The sequence below is a fragment of the Hypanus sabinus genome, chromosome 15 (assembly GCF_030144855.1).
Source record: "Hypanus sabinus isolate sHypSab1 chromosome 15, sHypSab1.hap1, whole genome shotgun sequence".
NCBI classification, from domain to species: Eukaryota; Metazoa; Chordata; class Chondrichthyes; order Myliobatiformes; family Dasyatidae; genus Hypanus; species Hypanus sabinus.
Window position 1 is genome coordinate 5,789,810 of NC_082720.1, and position 21,467 is coordinate 5,811,276.

Here is a 21,467-nt window from a genome sequence, read left to right on the forward strand (position 1 = left end):
CCTTTTCACCACACTGTCTACCTGTGGTGCCATTTTCAAAAATCTATCACTTGTACTCACAGGCCCCTCTGTTCCATTACACTCCCTGGTGCCCCACCATTCACAGTACATCCTACACTGGTTTGTCTTTCTAAAATGCATCATTTCACTTATTTGTATTGAAATCAATCTGCCACTCCTTGGCCTACTTCCCCTACTGATCAAGCTAAATCGGCAACGATGGAAGAGGAAGAATTAAGCAGTACTTGAGAGGAACCCATTCACAAAATCAATGAGGCTGAGGGAGTCAGGTAATCAACAGTTTAGTCAGAATAAGAATAAGATGGCTCTAATGGATAGGAGGTGGAATGGAGTTCAAAAACCATCAGCGCAAGTGAATATTTAGGAAGACTTGATTAAATGAGTCTAGGGAAACTGAAGTAAGAAAGGCAACTGAACAGAGAAGTTTAACAGAGAGCCCTTTATCATTGTAGCTGGAGTTCAAGTTGGAGCAGACAGTGAAGGATGGTTTCAGAATAAACTTTAAAGTAATTGGGTGTGTCCATACATTCCAGTATCACTTCTGATTAACAATCAGGTTTAACAAGGAAAATTAGGACCCACTCATACTTAATACCACAACAAAAGGTTAAAATAATTTTGTTTTGCCAAATGTATTGAAAACTCATCCCTTAATTGATTGGGAATGGCTTTATTCATTAAGAAAAATAGGCTTAATGAGACAAGGTCATTAAGAATAAGGGTTTGGACTTAGCAAACCAGTAGTTGCTGAAAAATTATGAGTGTGTAGGATTTTGTGAATAAAACATGTGAGAGTCATTTTATATGCTTAACAAAAGCTATAGTCCTTTACTCCCATTGACAACTAAACTAAAAGCAGTTGCCTTACACTGATGTCATTACATCAGACACCATTTTAAAGTGAACACAACTCAATGACAATTGAGAATTATGCAGAACAGTTTCCATTATGAACAATGTAGTCATCTGTCACCCATACATTACCCTACAAGTGCAAGGTAAAGCAGAAGCTTTGTCTGGGATGGATATTGAAAAAGAAATATAGATTTTAAGAGGAAATACAGTCGGCCGTCCTTATCCACGCGTTCCGCACGTGCAAATTTAACCAACCGCGAACCGAGAAAACCCGGAAGTGCTCTTCCAGCGCTTGTTGTTCGAGCATGTACTGACTTTTTTTTTCTTGTCATTATTCCCTAAACAATGCTGTTTAACAACTATTTTACATAGCATTTACATTGTATTATGTATTATAAGTAATCTAGAGATGATTTAAAGTATACAGGAGGATATGCGTAGGTTATTGTGGATCGGGATCGAAAAGATTGGAAGTTCTCTTACTAAGCAAGTCGGAACAGGTACATCCGGTATTATTTAGCGTCAGTTAGTCAAATCTTTGTCTTAGTATATAGTATATATTTTACCTTTCTATGCATATAAAACACTTAAGAACGTATGCTGCAATGCAGGGCTCGGAAGCGGAAGTTTCCGAGTTCAATCCAGTGACAGACCACTCTCGAGTGCGCTCTCCATCCGTACCTGGTTGATGTGGAGGATCAAAAACCCAAAACCCAATAAATAAACCACTGCGTTGCTTAGTAATATTTGTAGCTTTCATTGGGGCAGGGCCTTTCCCACTTTATCCTTTAAAATTGTTCCGATCGTTGACCGAATGTAGCCTAACGCTTTTCCAATGACCGATGGCGTTTCAACTCTTTCCACTCGTTTTATTATTTCCACTTTATTTTCAATCGTGATTATCTTCGTGAACAGAAACACTGTGGATGCAGAGCTCCGCCACCGGGTCCTAATGTCCACTGCACTGAAACAGGTCTGGGGTCTGGGGTTCCACTGGGTCCAAAGATCCACCGCATTGAGACAGGTTGAATAAGGGACTTGAGCATCCATGTTTTTTGGTATCCGCGAGGGGTCCTGGAACCAATCCCTCACAAATAAGGAGGACCGACTGTATAGTGCAAAATGAAAATCTGTTAAAATATTCCAAAGGTAGAGTGTTCCTATGAAACCGTTCGTAAGCCTAAATGTCATAAAGCGAAGAAGCAATTACCATTAACTTATATGGGAAAAATTTTTTGAGTGTTCCCATACCCAAAAAATAACCTACCAAATCAAACCAAATAACACACAAAACCTAAAATAACACTAAAATATAGCAAAAGCAGGAATGATATGATAAATATACACCCTATATAAAGCAGAAATATTGTATGTACGGTGTAGTTTCACTTTTCAAACTCGGGAAGACTGCGAGCCAAAATCGATTTGGAGAAAAAAAGTCGGCATGTACACACGTGCACGTACATGCATGCACAAACAACTGCCCGCACAAGGCTTCACGGTCATTGTTGTCTTTCTCGAGGTAAACACACGTATAAAGCGGGCGTCTTTTTTTCGTAAAAGCGAAAATCCTCTGGTTAGCGAAAACAGGTACTAATGTAGGACTTTCCTAACAGCGAGCTGTCATAAAGCAAACGTTCAAAAAACTGGGGACACCTGTACCTATAATAGATAAAACACTTACAAAGTCTAGATAAAACACTAACAAAGTTAAAAGGCTTGATCATTTCATTGGTCACCTGGGTTATCTGCTGAGAGAGGTTCAATGAAAGAAGAACAGTGAATATGGAAGACAACGATGATTGTTAAAGCTGAAAACATCCAGGATAATAAAGCACTGAATGGATCTCATTATTTTAACTCTTCCCTGAAAGATAATCTAGATCTGCCCCAATATGCGGCTAAGCACAGCTCCAATGCCATCTGCAAATTCAATGACGACATAGTATTTTCTTGGATGAATCAAGGGTATTGATGATTACCGGAGTGAAGCAGCAAACCTGGATGAGTGATGCCATGACAACAGCAGCAAAACTGAAGAGCAGGCTGTAGACTTCAGCAGAGTAAGGAAGGTGAACATGAGCCAGTCTACATTTGACGATTAGCTTAAGTCATTTGTTTGAAATTCAGAGGCATGACAGTGCCTCTGACCACACTTAGATTGGAGGAATACCACCTCATATTCTTTTTGGGTAGCTTCCATTCCAATGGTATGAACTTTGATTGCTCTAACTTCCAGGAATGCTCCCTCCTTCACCATTTCCCATCCCCTTTACCCTCTCTTCTTGCCTCCCCCTGGTGCTTCTCCACCCCCTCCCCTTTTTTTCTTCCATGGCCTTCTGTCTCTTTCACCAACTTCCTAGCTCTTTGCTCATCCTTCCCCCAAGTTCCACCTATCACCTGGCATTTCTCTCTCCCCTCCCCCCACCTTTCAAATCTACTCCTCAGCAATTTTTCTCCAAGTCCTGAGGAAGGGTTTCGGCCCAAAACGTCAACTTCCTTTCAACCATCCGGTTCTCCAATTAGGGAAAAGCCTAATTATCACTATAGTTATCAACATCATGTCCACTATGATCACAATGCAATAAAGCAGGTGACTCTTTTTGTTCTAATTGCATTTTTTCTTGTTAAAATTGTCTATAATTTAAGTTTAATTGCTGTTTTATTGTGCAGACTATTTATATGATGCTATGAATCTGAGATGACTCCGCAAGTTTCTCATTGCCTTCACGTACGCGACAATAAACCTGACTTCACATCCAAATAGACAATAAAGAGCAATTCAAAATAAACTATTAGCAATATTACAAGATGAAACAAGAATGGTGGGAGGTTGACAGAGTTGTAAATAAACAAAAATATAAATCAAGACAATTGTGAATGGAATAAATGCTGGAAAAGTCAAACTTGATGAGGAAACTTTACTAATGAGATCAACACCTGTCCCCCCTCCCATCCCCACTTCGCTTTAATCTGGCAACTTCCCCTTCCTTTCCAATCCTGAAGAAGGGTCTCAGCCCAAAATGTCAATTGTTGACTCATTTTCATAGATGCTGCTTGACCTGCTGAGTTCCTCCAACATTTGTGTATTACCCATCTAGATGTCTGTCTAAACCTAGCCAACATGAAAGTGAAGAAATAAACTAGACATATTTCTTTCCTAAAAATGAGAGAAATCAGTATTGGGAAACAGAGAGGGAGGATGATAGGAAACAATACACAGAATCAAAGAGTGATGGTTCTACCTCTGATGGCTGCAATGGAACAGACAAGGAGACGTTGTCAATAAATATCGGTGGGCAGTATATAACAGAACGAAAGGAGGGAGATGGGCTCAATGAAGAGGCTCAAGTCAGAAGGTTGAGAAGCTGAGCGAGGAAAGCATGGCAGAGTTCCCTATCTTGATAAATCTGATTCTGATATAAACTAAGAGTGGGAAAATGAGAAGGGCAGGGGAGGGAGTAGGAAGCACCAGAAAGATGTTCTGTAATTAATAATAAACCAATTATTTAGAATCAAATGACCTTGTTTGGTATCTCAGAGCTGGGAGTGTCTGCACCCACGCCATATCCCACCCCTGGCCCTCCTCCTCTGCCACCTGTCCCACACTCCTCTCACCAAATTCACAATCACCATTCCCAACATCCTTTGCTCCAACCAGATTTACAAACTCCCACTCTGCTTCACATCAATGATAAAATGTCAGCAGTCTGTGCTTCCAGGTAAGACATTTCTACTTGAATTTAATCCCATTAATCAGCCGAATTAGAGTAGAATGAACCAGTATTGCAACCTCAAAGCATTTAACTCACAAAGACAGAATACAAAGAAAAATCAAAGCCTTTACGCCTAGGATTACCATGTTTCTATTAACGTAGAACAATAATATTCCATGTTAAGGAACTTCACTACAGAAAACTTTTTTCCCCCAATTTCAGTTGGCTCTTATGCCCAGATTTATTTTAAAACTCAATTCAAAAGTTTTCTATACACCCTGGAGGGTTTGGATTTACAGTCACTGCACTACCATCCCCATTCTCTGGATTGCCAGACTACTCAGCTAACTCACTCTGCTTCCAGGCACAACTCTTCCCTACAGTCCTCTCCAGATCTGTCCATCTACAGGTTGACATTGCTAAATTTCCTATTCTTACTTCCCAATTTTTTATTTGTGTAATGTACGTTCTTTTTCATTATATAGAAGTTCCCAGGCTAAGGAAAGTGTCAATGAACACAGCAGTAGATGCCCTCTCCCTACCCAAGAAAACACTAATATTTCAGTTTATATATACAGGAAATAAAGCAATTTAAGAAATGTTCTATGAGTCTAAATATTTCTTTAGTCCCACTCTTAATATTCAACATCAGAAACCTTTCCATTGATACAAAATATTTCAAATGCTGATGCTTATTCTGGCTGGTCACCCGTTTTCCTTCTAGAATATTTGCTCACTGTTAATGCTTCAGCACATTGAAATGAATGCTCCACGTAGCCAAACATTGATCAGGTTGGTCACTGTGCATGTGGCGCCAATGAAACATTAGCAGTGTGCACCATGTCTAGCACACTGTAATCAGGCAGTGAATTTCAGGCTGCAATACTTTGATGGAAAGGGACTATGTGGAGAAGCACGGATATCCTATGGAGATGCAAGCTGATATCCTCTTCAGACCCAGATGAAGCCAAGAGATGTAGATGATGGAAATCTGATGAACCAGATACTAGTTAATACTATGATGCACATCTGGGAAAGAGAAGATTGATGTAAAATAAAAGGAAGTAAAGGAACCCAACATATACAACACATTTTTTAAAATAAATCCTGATTAACTACAGCACTGCAAACAGCATCCATTAGAGCCCAGCTGCTTGAGTTAACCATACTTTTATTGGCAGAACACTGTCACCACATCAATTGCTGGTTAGTACATTCTGAAAAATTGAATTTACAGTGAGGCTATGGATAAAGAAACCAGTTGATTCCAGATGTGACTATAATGCTAATATGCAAAAATCTGCAAGTACTGAAATGCCAAAATAACACACAAAATGCTAGAGGAACTCAACCTTCCTGATGAAGGGGCTCGGCCTGAAACATCGATTGTTATACTCTTTTCCATAGATGCTGCTTGGCCTGCTGAGTTCCTCCAGCATTCTGTGTGTGTTGCTATGGCTATATTACTATCAGCTCAAATGCACTATCATTCTGTTATTCCAGCATCAACTTGCCTGAACAAAGATAGTTGAACAATCAACTCCTTATAGGACAAGAATCCCAAAAAGAGTGTAGTGAGTATAAAAAATGTTAAGTGTCAGATATTCTTTCTTATATACTAGCTTAAGCTTGAGCCTTGCAAAATTATTACTTTCCATGACACAAGGTGAATGTGGTTTTAAAAAGCTGTTGCAAGGAAAAATGTCAATTAATGCTGCCACCTCCTGGATCTCTAATGAAGTGCATCCAGTACTGTTCAAGCTCTCTAGCTATCCCAGCATTCTTAAACACAATAAAGACTGCAGATGCTGGAGATCCAAAGCAACATACAAAGTGCTGGAGGTACTCAACAGATCAGGCAGCATCTACAGACATGAATAAACAGTCAACATTTCAGGCTGTGGCCCTTCTTCAGGACTGAAAAGGAAGAGGAAAGATGCCAGAATAAAAAGGTGGAGGCAGGGGAAGGAGGATAACTAGAAGGTGATGGACAAAGCAAGTTAGGTTGGAAAGGTAAAGGGCTGGAGAAGAAAGAATCTGTTAGGAGAGGAAAGTAGACCATAGGAGAAAGGGAAGGGGGGAATGGAGGATAGGCAGGTGAGAAAGGGCAAGAGACCAGAGTGGGGAATAGAATAAGATGGGTTTGGGAAGGGAGAAATCTTTCTACCACAAGGAGAAATTGATATCAGCGTACTGTTACGAATGTGCCACAACTCTGAGGGACCGAAGGGTACAAAGTAGCCCCCTCCTTTGTGAGAATTGCAAGATCGCTATTAATTCGGGTCTGGGACCCAGGAAATGAGAGAGTCGTCCAGAATCCTCAAGGTTTGGAATGTGTCCTGGCCTCAGCGAGACAAAGCCACGGATAACGGCCATTGTCTCTTGGAGACGGAATTGTGTATTGAGTACTGTACTATTCATTGAAGCCCTCAGAGGATGACCAAAGTGGGCTGGTTGAGGGATTGCATCATCCCAACCTGGTTGACATCTGAGACCCCGTGAGTAAGGATAAAAGAGGGTCTAGGGAACAACCCCTTTAGACACACCAGGAGAAACGCTAGAAATCCTGTGACAGCGTTTAATAGCGACAGCCGGTGGGGGGGGCTCATGTGCGTCCTTTCCCTTTGCCAGGGATTGGGGCCTTACCATGGAAGAACGGCTTTAGCTAAAGGACCGGCTACACCAATGGAACTCTCGAAGGATCAAAATCATAAAAAGTAAAAGCTGGCAAGTTTCTAAAAATCTCTCTTGACTCCAACCAAAGGCTGCAGCCTGAATGAACTGTGTGACTGTTATATTTCCATCGGACAATACATTATCCCCTAGACAACGATAGAGCTTATTTCTTATTATTATTATACCCGCACTTTTAGATTTAGTATTGACGACGTATATTATCTGTATGTTTGCATTGATATTATTTTTGTGTATTTTTACTAATAAATACTGTTAAAAATAGTACCAACAGACTTCAACGGACGTCTCTAGCTTTGCCGGTAAGTGACCCAGTTACGGGGTTCGTAACAGTACAGAGCGGAGGTCCAGAACTTAGTGAGCTGGTGCTCAGAGAAAAACCTGTCTCTTAATACAGCAAAGACTAAGGAGCTAATTATCAACTTTGGAAAGTCACGGGATGACGAGTACATTCCAGTCTACATTAACGGAGACATAGTGGAGAGTGTCCAGTTTCAGGTTTCTGGGAAAGCACATTTCAGAAGACCTTACTTGGTCCACTAACACCACAACAATTTTTCCTCAGGACACTGAAGAAAGCTGATCTACCTGAGCAGGTGCTGGTGACCTTTTACCGCTGCACCACAGAGAGCATCTTAACATACTGCATCTCTATGTGGTATCTTAAGTTGTACAACAGCTGATAGGAAAGCACTTCAGCGCACAGAAGATCATCGGGACACAGCTCCCAGCCCTGGAGGACACTTACAGCTCACGCTACCTAGGGAAAGCTACAAGCATCTATAAGGACAATACACACCCATGCAATCATCTGTTTGAACTTCTTCCATCTGGCAGAGGTTATAAGATTTTCTATGCCCGCACTTCCAGACTGAAAAATAGCTTTTTCCCCCACAGCTATAATTGCTCTGAACCAATTGATCAAGCATCATCCATAAATTTGTTATACTGCTACTTTTAATACTGGTTTTATGGCTATCATGCATGAGTTGCATTTTTGTACTGCTGGACATTGCTTGTACTGGCTGTTTACTTGATTTTATTTATTGTATATTTATTTTATGGTTGTTTTATAGCATTGAGTACGAGTGTTGCAAACTCATTTTCGCTGTATGTGTACATGACAAATTGAACTATGCAATGACAATAAAGATATTTCAATTTCAATATTCATGCCATTCGATTGGAGGGCTACCCAGACGGTGGTGTCACCTTGGCACAAGAGTCCATGGACAGACATGTCAGAATAGGAATGGGAATGGGAATTAAAATATGTTTGGTCAAACAGAGGTGCTCAAAGAAGCGGTCCCTAATTTACGATGAACGTAGGGGAAGCCGCATCGGGAACACCAGACACGATAGACAACCCCAATACATTCACAGGCGAAATATTGCCTCACCTGGAAAGACTGCTTGGGTCTTTGAGTGGAGGTGACAGAGGAGTTGATCAGCAGTAACACTGAAGCAATTCAGATGAAATTAAATGTTTCCATCATGCTCTGGTCCAAATGGAGTAATCAACGGACATTGCAATTAGTTAAACATATAGCGATAACAAGAAGACACTCTGAATGGGCTATTTTTAAAAGAACAGACTTTCAACAAGGTTGGCACCATTTAATAACACAGACTTTGTGTGAGCATTCCTATAACACCCACAACCTGCAGTCAGCAGGAAAAACACAATAGTACTTTCTGGCCTATAGTTTAGAATTCCACTTTATCTAACAGCAGAACTCCTTTCAAACCCAGAGAAATGTAATTAATATTGCATCCTGGTGAGTGTAAACCTGTACACATGAATAGGCTCAATTTCTAAAAACACATTGTGATAAAAGCACAAACCTTTCAGTGACCCAAGTAAGCCTATGGAAAATCAGTACAGGAAATAAAAGCAAGGAGGATTCGATTCTGAAGTTGGGGTGTTGGGGTTGACGGCCGAGAAACCTTTAAGCTATGCTGTAGCTCTGCATCTGATCTAACTCTGCATGGAATTACAGAGCTGAAAGATGCCCTCTAATTTGATGTGCTTTTATTTCAGAATGGTGGATCTGTGTCTTCTTGTCAACCAGCTCTATGTTGTACCACTTGCAACAGATTCACACTGAAATTGCTACATAGCAGCACAAGTGTAAGCTACAGATGTCTAGTCTCTGTTATGAGACTAGACATCTTTCTGAGCCATGAAAAACAAGAAAAACTGTAGACACTGGTTATCAGAAATAACAGATCTTCAGCAGGTCACGCAGTTAACGTTTCAGTTCCAGGGCCTTTGTCAAAACTAAAATGCTGGTGAAACGCAGCAGGCCAGGTAGCATCTGACAAAGGGTCTTGGCCCAAAACGTTGACAGTGCTTCTCCCTATAGATGCTGCCTGGCCTGCTGCGTTCCACCAGCATTTTGTGTGTGTTGCTTGAATTTCCAGCATCTGCAGATTTCCTCGTGTTTGAAAGTTCTAGCAAAGGGTCTTGGGCCAGAAACCTTAACTTTCTCTTTCCACAGGTGCTGCCTGAACTGCTGAGTGATTCCACTATTTTCTATTACCTTCCTCAGGTAATTAATGAAGGGAAAATCTGGTCAATTTCTGGGTTAGAGGCAGACAAGTGCAGTGAAATGAAATGTCAGTTGACAAGCTAAGAGAGAAAAGACAATCATCTCCCACATTACATTAAAATATAACAGCACAGGAACAGGCACTTATACCCATGATGTCTGTTCTGAGAATGACACCAAATATTCTTATATTCTTTCAGAAACTTCAGTCTTTTAAAACTAATTCTTAGATGTAACTATTCACTAGCCTTTACTTACCACATTGTTTCAACTAAGTAAGTGTTGCTCAATGTTAATTCTAAAAACTAGATAATCAAGTTATTTCAACCTTGATCGGTGATCTTTTGTCAATTTATGAACATCCAGGATCAGTATATCAAAGTGACATATTGCTATCTGAGGGAATCAGAAGGGAATCTTGTTCACTCAGAGGGTGGTGTGAGAGTGGAATGAGCTACTGATGCAAAATCAATTGGAATATTTAGAAGTTTGGATAAGTACATGGATGAGAAGGGCAATTGTATGGGTGCAGGGTGATGGAACTGGGCAGAAAACCAGGATAGCACAGACTAGATGGGCCTGTTTCAGTGCTGTAGTGCTCTGTAACATATTAAAACTTTCTACAGATATACATTATATTATCTAGCCATAGTGCTTTAAGTAACTTCCGAGTTATCTTTCAAGTAATTGGACAATGTTTCTATTTAATGTTAACACTCTTTTACAATTGATACATACCCCATGGGTATCTTGTGACTGTCTTATGACCGTAATTGTAATTGAGTATCTGGTGAGCATGATGTAATGGTCTTGTGATGTAATTTTCCCGCCAGTGGGAAGTCACATGATGGCCTGTTCCAACAGGTATAAAACTGGAAAGCCTTGCTGTGACGCAGGTTAGTTCGTTGTTTAATTCGTCAGTTACTCCGTTATGCTGCGTATTCGTCTCATGACGCAGTTTTGTTTTAAAGTGGAGTTCTACTTTCTACTGTAAATTGTGCCGGCAGTTTTTAAAATCACTGCTAGTTATGTTTGATGTAACTTCGATTTAATTTTAAAGTCTAATTATTGGAGAGTGAAGATTTACTGAAGTACGGGAACCCGAAGGCTTGAGTAAAGTTGGTGTCATCGGTGGTAATATAGGATCAACCTTATTAAATCTCTGTTCAAAGAGATAGTAACCTGCATCCGAGATAATCCCTGCTGTAAGAGCAGAAAGAGTTGGGCGCAGTGTTATTCGCCAAGGAAAAGGTCAGTTCCTTTAAGCCATTTTTATTTCCTTCGTTGTGAATCCTTCGGGCAAGATATATTTCGGCTGGGATCAGCAGTAACGTCACATCGTCGAGGAATTCGTTACTTCAGGAAAGCCTCTCCTAATTGACTGTTTCGCATTTACCACTTTAAAAACTGTGTTCACATTTATCGCTTTAAGAACTGTGTTTGCATTTATCGCTTTAAGAACTGTTTGAGTTGCCGTATAGCAGTTAACTTCCGGTTAAGTTAATCATTTGTTTACTTTTCACCTTTTTTTTATTGAGTAGTGTTTAATAAATGTCTATTGTTTATAAAACTGGACTCAATTCTATATTCATTGTTGCCGTATTGTAACACAATACAATTCCTTTTTGCTGTTCCCTACAAAAAAAAAACCCCTCAGTTAACATTCCTTCCAAACGCTGATCTGGGCATATGCTCAGAAAATCAAAACAGAACTGCAGATGCTGGAACTTGGAATTAAAAACAGAAAATTCTGGAAACTTCACTAGGTCAAACAGCCTCTGTGGCAAGAGATACAAAGTTAACATTGATTCCTCATCAGTGCTGCTAGATGTTTTAATCCAACACTCCCCTCCATTGCCTCCTTTTGGCATCTTCTGCTTCAAAAGTAATTATTCATCCACACCAATATTCCCCCTCTTCTAACCATTCCTTTCCCACTTTTCTTGCAAATTAAGACTTAACTATTTAATTATTTATCTGATTTCCCAGTCTTGATGAAATATTTTTGAATTGAGTTTTTACTTGTTTTCTTTTCCACATATATTGCCTAATCTGGTCACCTTTTTTCCAGCATTGCCTGAGTTTTACTTTAGTTTTCTAGTACATACAGTTTTTTGACTCAAATTCCTTCCCTTTGCATTCCTCCTGACTTCACAACTCACCAGGCTGCCATTTATCATGCTGTACAACTATGATTGTGCAATATATCTTACACTTTCACCCTTCTCCATTTAGTAAAATAACACCAATAACAATAACTCATTCTCTAATAATTTTCCTATTTTCTCTCTCACATGCGCAAGTTATTCAATCTTACCTGGTAAAGCAGTGATGAAATCCCTCTGCAACATAGGTTTCAGATAGGAGTTAATATGTCCATGCTGGTAATGACACATCCGGGAGATTAGGTGCTCCACAAATTCCACCTGATCTGATTCAGACCATTGGTCAAAGTACTTAATACACAAATCCTTCTCTTTCTCGTAGTTTCCTGATGGCCTCTTTCTGGGGACGATCATGGAAGGGGGCCCATTTGTGATCTGGATTCATTTGTCAGAAGAAAGGAAACAAAAACATTATTGGCACTTAGACTGAAGTTTGAGAGAAAAATCAATATAAATGCTTCAATACTAAACACTGCAGTAGACTTTTTGCATTATGCTTGGGGGGGGGTGTGTGTGTGTGTGTGTGTGTGTGTGTGTACACGCCTGCCTTCCATGGGGGGGGGGGGGGGTAAACATCTCAAGGATCAAGTAAATTAAAAATTATACCTTTGCAAAACATTCACATCACAGAATGTATAGCACAAGAGGTAATGCATACGAAACATGCAATATTTATAAACTCTTTAAATCACTACTGCAAGCTCGGCATATAAAGCAAAAACAACTTATCAACATCTATATTCGATACATTGCATGTCTTACAGATGTTAACTAAAAACAAATCATAGCAGCCAAGCAAAGCTATCATGCTGTGAAACAAAGAGACCAATATGGTATTGATCTGGTCTTACACCTCTCCACAGTGTTATACCAGGAAACTAGGTCAAGCAGCTGAACAGCCAGAAAAGCACAGCACAGATCACTGAGTTAGCTGATTTCAGGCAGGTCAACAGAGCACAAATAGCTGTCATGTCTCCTCCAGAACAAGAGAAAGCAGGAAACACATCTCATGATTTCAGGATGTCACTGACAATTTTAATTTATCTTTTGCCCCAATTCTAACCCTGCCAATTACATTTAGCATTACTGTATGAGGAAAAGCACCAGCAAATACATGCACAGCATGACCCACAAGTAGCAATAAAAACAAATGAGACAAAGGAGAGCAAGGGTAGCTGAACAGCAAATGTTTTGTTCAAGGAAAAGTACCCTGTACTTCAGAAAGACAGCAGCTTCAAGCACGCTGCAGACCACCTCTACTCTCCACTGAAGCATTTCCTAGATTGTACGCTCAAGGCCCTGGAACAGAGTTGATCACGTTGAGGTGTGAGCATTGCCAGATGGTCACGATTACGGCCATAAATGTGTGAGTGACACCAACTGAGGACAGGGTTCCTAATACATGGATGCTCACATATATGGTGGAAGTAGAGGGATCATATTCTTACTGAAACAAACTTTAGAACGTATTAATCCTGTCAGAAGCACAAGTGGTCGGAAGAAAAATCTTTGACAGATTGAACAGTAGTTTCCGCACATAGAAACATTTTACATTAAACAGGTGTTGGTTTTGGTGTTAATGAGCAGCACTGAAAAATAAAGGATAATTCTAATTAAGATGCTTATAATGATAAAGGAATTTAATAAGATACAAGGAATAGCTTCTTCTCATGGCCCTGGGAAGGTGGAGTGTTGGAGAGTGCATCTGAAGCAAAGGAAAAGAATCTTAAAAATAAATCAGACTGTTTAAAAGGGAAATCAAAATCTTCTAAAAATAAATGAAATGGAAACTAAAACACTCTCCAAAGCTGAGTCAATTGGAGTTTATAGATGTCCCTCTATTCTGTGCCCTCTGGTCCTAAATTCCCCCACCACAGGAAACATCATTTTCATATCCAGTCTATCTAGGCTTTTCAACATTTGATAGGTTTCAATGAAATTTGCCCCCCCCCCTTCTAAATTCCAAAGAGTAAAGGCCCAGAGCCATCAATTGCTTCTCATACAATAACCCTTTCCTTTCCAGAATCACTGTTATGAACATCCTCTGAACCCTCTCCAATGTCTACACATCTTTCCTAACTAAGGGGCCCAAAATTATTCACAATGCTCCAAGTGAAGCCTCACCAGTGTCTTATAAAGCTTCAACATTACTTTCATATTCTAGTCTTCTCAAACATTCCATTTCCCTTCTTCACCACTGACTCAACCTGCAAGTTGACCTTTAGGGTCCCAGCCCTTTTGCAGCTCACACTTTTGAATTTTCTCCATTTAGAAAATAGTCTATTCCTTCTACCAAAGCACATGACCATATACTTCCTGACACTATATTCTATTTGCTAGTTACTTGCCCATTTTCCTAATTAGTCCAAGTGCTTCTGAGAATCATCAACAATACCTACCCCTCCACTTAGTCTGTATTGTGCAGAAACTTGCCATAAAGCCAGCAATTCTGTCATCTAAATCATTGTCATACAATGTAAAAAGTGGTCAAAACAGACCCCTGTGGAACATTACAAGAATCAGCAAATGAGAAAAAACTCATTTTATTCCCACTCTTTGCTTCCTGACAATCAGCCAATCTCCTGTCCGTGTTGGTATCTCCCTGTAATACCATGGGCTCTTGTTAAGAAGCCTCGTGTGAGCCACCTTGTTAAATGCCTTCTGAAAATCCAAATATACCACATCCACCGATTCTCCTTTGTCATCCTGCTTATTATTTCCTCAAAGAATTCTAATACATTTGTCAGGCAAGATTTTCCCTTAAGGAACCATGCTGACCATGACATGAGGATACAGAGTGGGGGTGGAGAAATGGCAGATGGAGTTTAATCTGGGCAAGTGTGAGGTTTTGCATTTTGGGAGATCAAATGTAAAGAGAGAGTACAATTAATGGCAGCATCCTTAATGTTGATGTACAGAAGGATCTTGGTCCACGGATCCCTGAAATTGGACATGTAAGTCAATAGGCGGGAAAAGTGTGTCACGGATTTGCCTTTCTTTGTCAAAGCATTGACTTCAAGAAGTCAAGAAGACTTAAACAGCTCTGGTTAGCCGTATTTAGAATATTGCTTTCAATTCTGGTCACCCCATTATAAAAAAAGACATGGAAGCTTTGGAGAAGGTGCAGAAGTTTACCAAGATGCTACCTGGATTAAAGGACACATGCAAAAAGGAAGGGGTCGTTTTCTCTGGAATGGTGGAGACTGAGGGGAGACCTGATAGAGACACAAACAGAATAGACAGCTGGTATCTTTCTCCCTGGGTCAAAATGTCTAATTCAAGCGGGCATGTATTTAATGTGAGAGAGGGTAAAGTCATAGAAGAAGTCTTGAATACAAGAGCAGGGATGTGATGCTGAGGCTTTATAAGGCACTGATGAGGCCTCACCTTGAATACTGTGAACAGTTTGGGCTCCACAAGAAAAGATATGCTTGCATTGGAAAAGGTCCAGAAGCGGTTCATAAGGATGATTTGGGGAAATGAAATGATTATCATAAGAGGAACATTTGATAGCTCTGGGTCTCTACTCACTAGAATTCAGAAGGATGATGGGGGCAGATGGATCTCATTGAAACATTTTTAATGTTAAAAGGCCCAAACAGTAGATGTGGAAGGGATGTTTCCCATGATAGGGGAGTCTAGGACAAAAGGGCACACCCTCAGGATAGAGGACAGAGATATGGAGCAATTCCTTTAGCCAGAGGGTGGTCACAGGCAGCTGTGGAGGCCACGGTGTTGGCAGAGATTAACAGGTTCTTGGTTGGACATGGCATCAATGGGAGAAGGCTAGGGAATGGGGTTGAGGGGAAAAAGGACCAGCCATGATTGAATGGCAGAGCAGACTGGATGGGCCAAATGACCTAATTTGGTCTTACAGTCTTATAATGGCCATACATTGCAGTTGGCAGGATATGAACATTAATGTGCCTCACACACTTTTAAGCTGTGGCCTCAATTATACACAGTACAAATAAAGTGCCACAAATGCTGGAGGAACTCAGCAGGTCAAGCAGAATCCATGGAAATGAATGAACAGTTGACGATCTAAGCCAAGGCCCTTCATCAGGACTGAGAAGGAAGTGAGAAGACACCAGAGAAAATTATATGTGGGGGGAGGGGAAGGGGGCTAGCTAGAAGTCGGGTGGGTGGGGAAGGCCAAGAGCTGGAGAAGAAGGAATCTTATAGGAGAGGAGAATGGACCATAGCAGAAAGGGAGGAGACCCAGGGGGAAGTGATAAGCAGGTGAAAAGTAGTAAAAGGTCAGAGTGAGGAATAGAAGAATTGGTTGGGGGGGGGGGAGAATTGACATTCATACCATCAGGTTGGAGGCTACCTAGGTGGAATACAAGGTGTTGCTCCTCCACCCTGAGGGTGGCCTCAGCTTGGCACAAGAGGAGGAAATGGCCCAACATGTTGGAACAGGAATGGGAATCAGAATTAAAATGTTTGACCACCAGCAAACTATGTTTGTGGCAAATGGAGCAGAGATGGTCAACGAAGCGGTCCCTCAATTTACAATGAGTCTCATCAGTGTAGAGGAGGTCACATCAGGAGCACTGGCCACAGTAAACAACCCCTGCAGATTCACAGGGAAGAGGTGCTTCATCTGGAGGGACTGTTCTGAGCTCTGAATGGAGGTGAGAGAGATGGTGTATGGGCAGGTGTGGCACTTAGGCTGCTTGCAGGGATAAGTGCTGGGAGGAAGATTAGTGGGATGGGACAAATGGATATGGGAATAGAAGATAGAGCAATCCCTGCAGATGGCACGGGGGGGGGGGGGGTGGGGGGCTAAAGATATATTTAGTGCTAGGTTCCCTTTGGAGAAGACGGAAGTTGCGCCCAAGATGGCACCTGTGTACAGGTGTACCTGTGTGACAGTCAACATCTTCTGGATAGTCCACAAACTATTTCATTTCTTCTATGTCTGTTTTTCATCTTGAATGTGTTTCTGGAACTGTTGGAGCCCGTGATTTATAGTTTGGAGATTGTTTGGGTGGTCTAGTGCTTTGCTGGCTCTGAGAGAATTCCAAGAGGCAGAGGTGACAAATGCGAGCCTCATGTCAAGGAGGCTGCAAGGAGTACAAATCAATGTTTGACAATTAAAGCTTCCATTGTTCCAGGTGCCATGGCCACCCCTTGTTTCTGGAGAAAGTAGGAGGAGCCAAAGGAAAAATTGTTGAGGGTGAGGACCAGATCTGCCAGACAGAGGAGGATGAAGATGGGGGGGGGGGGGGGGGGAGAGAGAGAAATGGTATGTTCTTTTGTTAAAAGAGTAGTGGAGAGCTTTGAGGCCTTCTTTATGGGGTATAGAAGTGTATAGGGACTGAACATCAATGGTGAAAATGAGATGGTCATGGTCAGGGAATAGAAAGTTACTGAAGAGACTGAGGGCATGAGAAGTGTCGTAGATGTAACTGAACCAAGGGGGATAGAATGAAATCAAGATACAAGGACACAAGTTCAGTGGGGCAGGAGCAGACAAACAACAGGCCTAAAAATATGATGGATTTCCGGTTAATTGGGATACATAAGGACCAGTACATTTTGGTCTAAGTGGTTACCCTAATTAGCTAAAGTTTCATGAAAACCGTTAAAAAGTATTTTTAAAATTGTGTACTTAAATGAAATACAGAACAAATCAGAACACTACCCAACATTACTACAGTACTATAAATCTATTAGTTCCTATTACATATTGATGGATGGATTCGCCTGTGTCATTCTTTTGACTAAATTAACAAAATCAACGCAGACACCTAATGCAGATAATGAAGGACTGCCTTCATACAACGCTGTCGATGACTACATCCTCTAAATTTTCATTTTGATTGCAGCAAGATGATTGACAACACATTCAAATTCTTCACAGTTTCTAACTTGAAGTAGTGAAATCATTTCATTTTCACTCCCAGTTGTTTCTGGCATCTCCAAGCCAGAATGCTTGAAATTGCAGTGAGCAAAACACCTCTAAATTATCTTACTGCTATTTCTCAATAACTATCAGTAACAAAAATTGCTACTTTTTGAACACAAACATATGCAACTGATGCTAGTTAGAAAGTGTTCCGCAAGTGTCCTGCCACAATTAAGCAGCATAGTGCCCCAAATAAACAAAGGAAATCCCATCATTTTCTTGATTAGTTTTTGTTCTTTAAGAGTTGTCTCAAATAAGCAGATGTCCCAATTAACTGGAATCCACTGTATTACAATAGTATAGAAAGCTATACTGAAGAATTGCATCAACTTCAAGAAAAACAGCAGTAAAAGCACTTAAAAGCAGAAATGTTGAATACCCAATCTATTCCATTCTATAAAAACTTTATCAGTAGTAGAGGGTAGAAAAAATAATTACAAAGAATGGGACTAGAAAGAGAAAAATGAGACAAACCAAAAAACTTCCTAAATTGCAACCAGATTCTCAAAGTATGTTTAAGAACTGGGTTATCAGTAATTTTACTGAAGGGTAAAGGAAGAGAAGATCCAAGAAGAGAAATAATTGAGGCATTTTTAACCGATTGAGCTTCTAGTAAAGTCCATGGTGGGTAGTCGTCCCTATTGATAAAATATGACCAGAATGTAATATTCCTTATATTAGTTGCCCAGTAATAGAATCTGAAATTAGGTAAAGCTAGACTACCACCTTTATTTTTCCTTTGAAGAAAGACTTTGTTCAGCTGGGGTTGTTTATTATTCCATATGTAAGAAGAGAGAATTGAGTTCAAAGAGTTGAGAAAACTCCTCAGAAGAAAAATAGGCAATGCTTGGAAAAGAGATAAGAATTTAGTGGAGTTAGCGGGAGACGCTCATGGAGTGAGTACTGTTTTGGATTCGCTCCATAACCTTTACTTTTTTTTTAACCTTTGATCACCCTTATCCAGTTTATTTTTACCTACACCGAAAGTTTCTTTGTTATTTTTTTTGAACTTATTGTTAAGAGTTTATTGTGAGTTTTTGAAGATATGCAAACAGAAATGTCTCTCAGGTCTAAAGGACGAGAACCTGGGCGCAATCCGAACGGTAAAGGAAAGAAGCAAGCTCCGCCACAACACACTCAATTAACATGAATTGTTTATGGAGGTTTTGGACAAAAAATTTGATGAACTACAACAATTTTTTACACAAGATATAAAGGGTTTTCAAGATTACATGGTTAAGACGGATTCAGTAATTAACCAGCAGCAAGCTCTTATCGCATCTCTGCAAGAAGACGCTCAGAAACGAGATTTGACTATTGAAAAACTGCAACAGGATTTAATTTCGACCATTAAACTGGTGGAAGCACTTAAAGCCAAGAGTGACGATTTTGAGAATCGGTCCAGAAGACAGAACCTACGTATACTTGGTCTTCCAGACGGCATAGAAAAAGACAACCCTTCAAAATATTTTGCTCAACTATTAAAAGAAGCACTTCCGTCGATTTTCCCAAATAACCCTCCATTATTGGATCGCGCACATAGAATTCGGCGTCAATCACCGAGTGCTACTGCTAAACCTTCGGTTGTAATTGTCCGGTTTCATTATGTACACAACAAAGAACAACTTATTCGTGCGGCTCAGCGGGCAGGAATGGTTAAATTTCAAGAGCACTACTTCCGTTTGGTTGAAGATTTTAGCCCTGATCTTATGAAAAAAAGGCTTCTTTTCAAACCGCTGATGGCTGAATGTTATGAGAAAAATCTGAAACCTGCGCTCCTATACCCTGCGAAGCTTCGAATCTCTCAGCCGAATGTTCCACGTCAGGTTTTTCTTTCTACATTCGAAGCAAGAAGTTATCTGGAGAAGAACTTCCTTACTGCTACAGACACCAGTTTCTAATAAATAAACGATTCTGATCGTGTAAGATGGTTCTCGATTTCTTAAACCAGAATTAACCTCTGGTTATTGGTGTAGGTTTATCCTATACTTTATATTTAAGTTAAAGTGTGTTTTCATCATATCAATTGCTTTGTTTTATACACTTTAACCATTATACTATATTCTTGACTATTAATTTTGTTCCTTCGAAGGTATATTTTTAACCCTTTGAAGGTGAATTCTTTTTGATTAAGATGGTTGTTTGAAAAAAGATTTTTGGTTTTGTTTAAGATGGCGTTATTTTTTTTCTCTCTCATCTTCTTCCTACAATGCATCGCTTATCATAGCTTAAATATTTTTTGTTTTGTCTGGGCTACAGCCCAATTTATAAGCTTTTAGTGACTATATTCTTATTTTTTACAACTAATTATATTTAGAAGTATGGTTTTTAGTACAGCAATTTTAATTTTTAAAGTTGGGGTGGTTTTATATATATATATCCTTTATATACGGAGTGGTCTTCTGCTGACATGGGGGTAGAATTAGTCTTATTCTTTCCTTTTTCAAGCCATATTTTGGCTTTTTCTCTTTTTCTTGGGGGGTGGGGGATGGTCTATTTTCTAATTTTATTTTTTCTCCATCAGTTTGTTTTCGTTTTTTTCATTTGGGCTGTTTTTGAACTTCAAATATGTCTGCATTGTCGTCACTTCCGGGTCCTCTCTTCACTTTTGTTCCTCTTCCAGGTGCATGAGTTTACAAGTTGGTTAACCCTTTCTATACCAAAGGGTTGATTTTAGAATTATGGCTCAGACCATTAATTTTGTGTCTTGGAATACTAATGGTTTAAATCATCCGATTAAACGAAAGAAGATTTTCAAAGTATTCCAAAGACTTAATGCTCATATCATTTTTGTACAAGAAACTCATGTGAGGAAGGAGGACAAATTTCGCTTTTTTAGGTTTTGGCAGGGTCAACAGTATCATGCAAATTCGAACACCAAAGTAAAAGGAGTTTCAATTTTTATTGACTCCTCTAATCCATTTGTTCAACATGATATCTTTTCGGATCCGAATGGTAGATTTGTGTTAATTATGGGTTTACTTTGTAATAAAAAGGTTGCTTTGATTAATGTTTATGCTCCAAATGTGGATTGTCCTGACTTTTTTTAAGTCCTTATTTACTTCTTTACCCAATCTAAATGAATATAAGTTAATAATGGGTGATGACTTTAATTGTTATTTAAATCCTTTGATGGATAAATCTTTATCTATTCAGACTTTACCTAATAAGTCGGCCACTTGTATTAACTCCTTTTTGACTGATAATGGAGTTTTTGATGTTTGGAGATTTTGGCATCCTAACGACAAAGAGTTTTCTTTTTTCTCACATGTTTATCACTCTTATTCGAAAATTGATTATTTTTTTGTAGACTCTTGTTTTATTCCATCGGTAATCGGTTGTAATTACGATATTATAGCTATCTCTGACCATGCTCCATTAATACTTTCTATTAAATTTATGGATACAGTTTCTAATGCCAGACAATGGCGATTTGACTCTACCTTATTGCAGGACTCGGACTTTATAAAATTTATGAAGGAGCAGATCGATCTTTTCTTTTCAACTAATTCCACAGATGATATCTCCTGCGGAACACTTTGGGACACTT

The 21,467-nt window shown here is 39.8% G+C and overlaps 1 protein-coding gene across 6 annotated transcripts in view; it reads right to left on the reverse strand.

Annotated features, from left to right (window-relative positions):
• LOC132405281 (F-box/WD repeat-containing protein 11) overlaps positions 1–21,467 on the reverse strand; it is a 309,413-nt gene that overhangs the window by 172,231 nt on the left and 115,715 nt on the right. For all 6 annotated transcript variants that reach the window (XR_009515793.1, XR_009515794.1, XR_009515792.1 and 3 more), the window contains exon 4: positions 12,156–12,378. Coding sequence is in view for 3 of the 6 variants with exons in the window: in XM_059989965.1 (XP_059845948.1) it covers positions 12,156–12,378 (223 nt within the window). In the remaining 3 variants the exon portion in view is untranslated. The remainder of the gene's footprint in view (positions 1–12,155; positions 12,379–21,467) is intronic.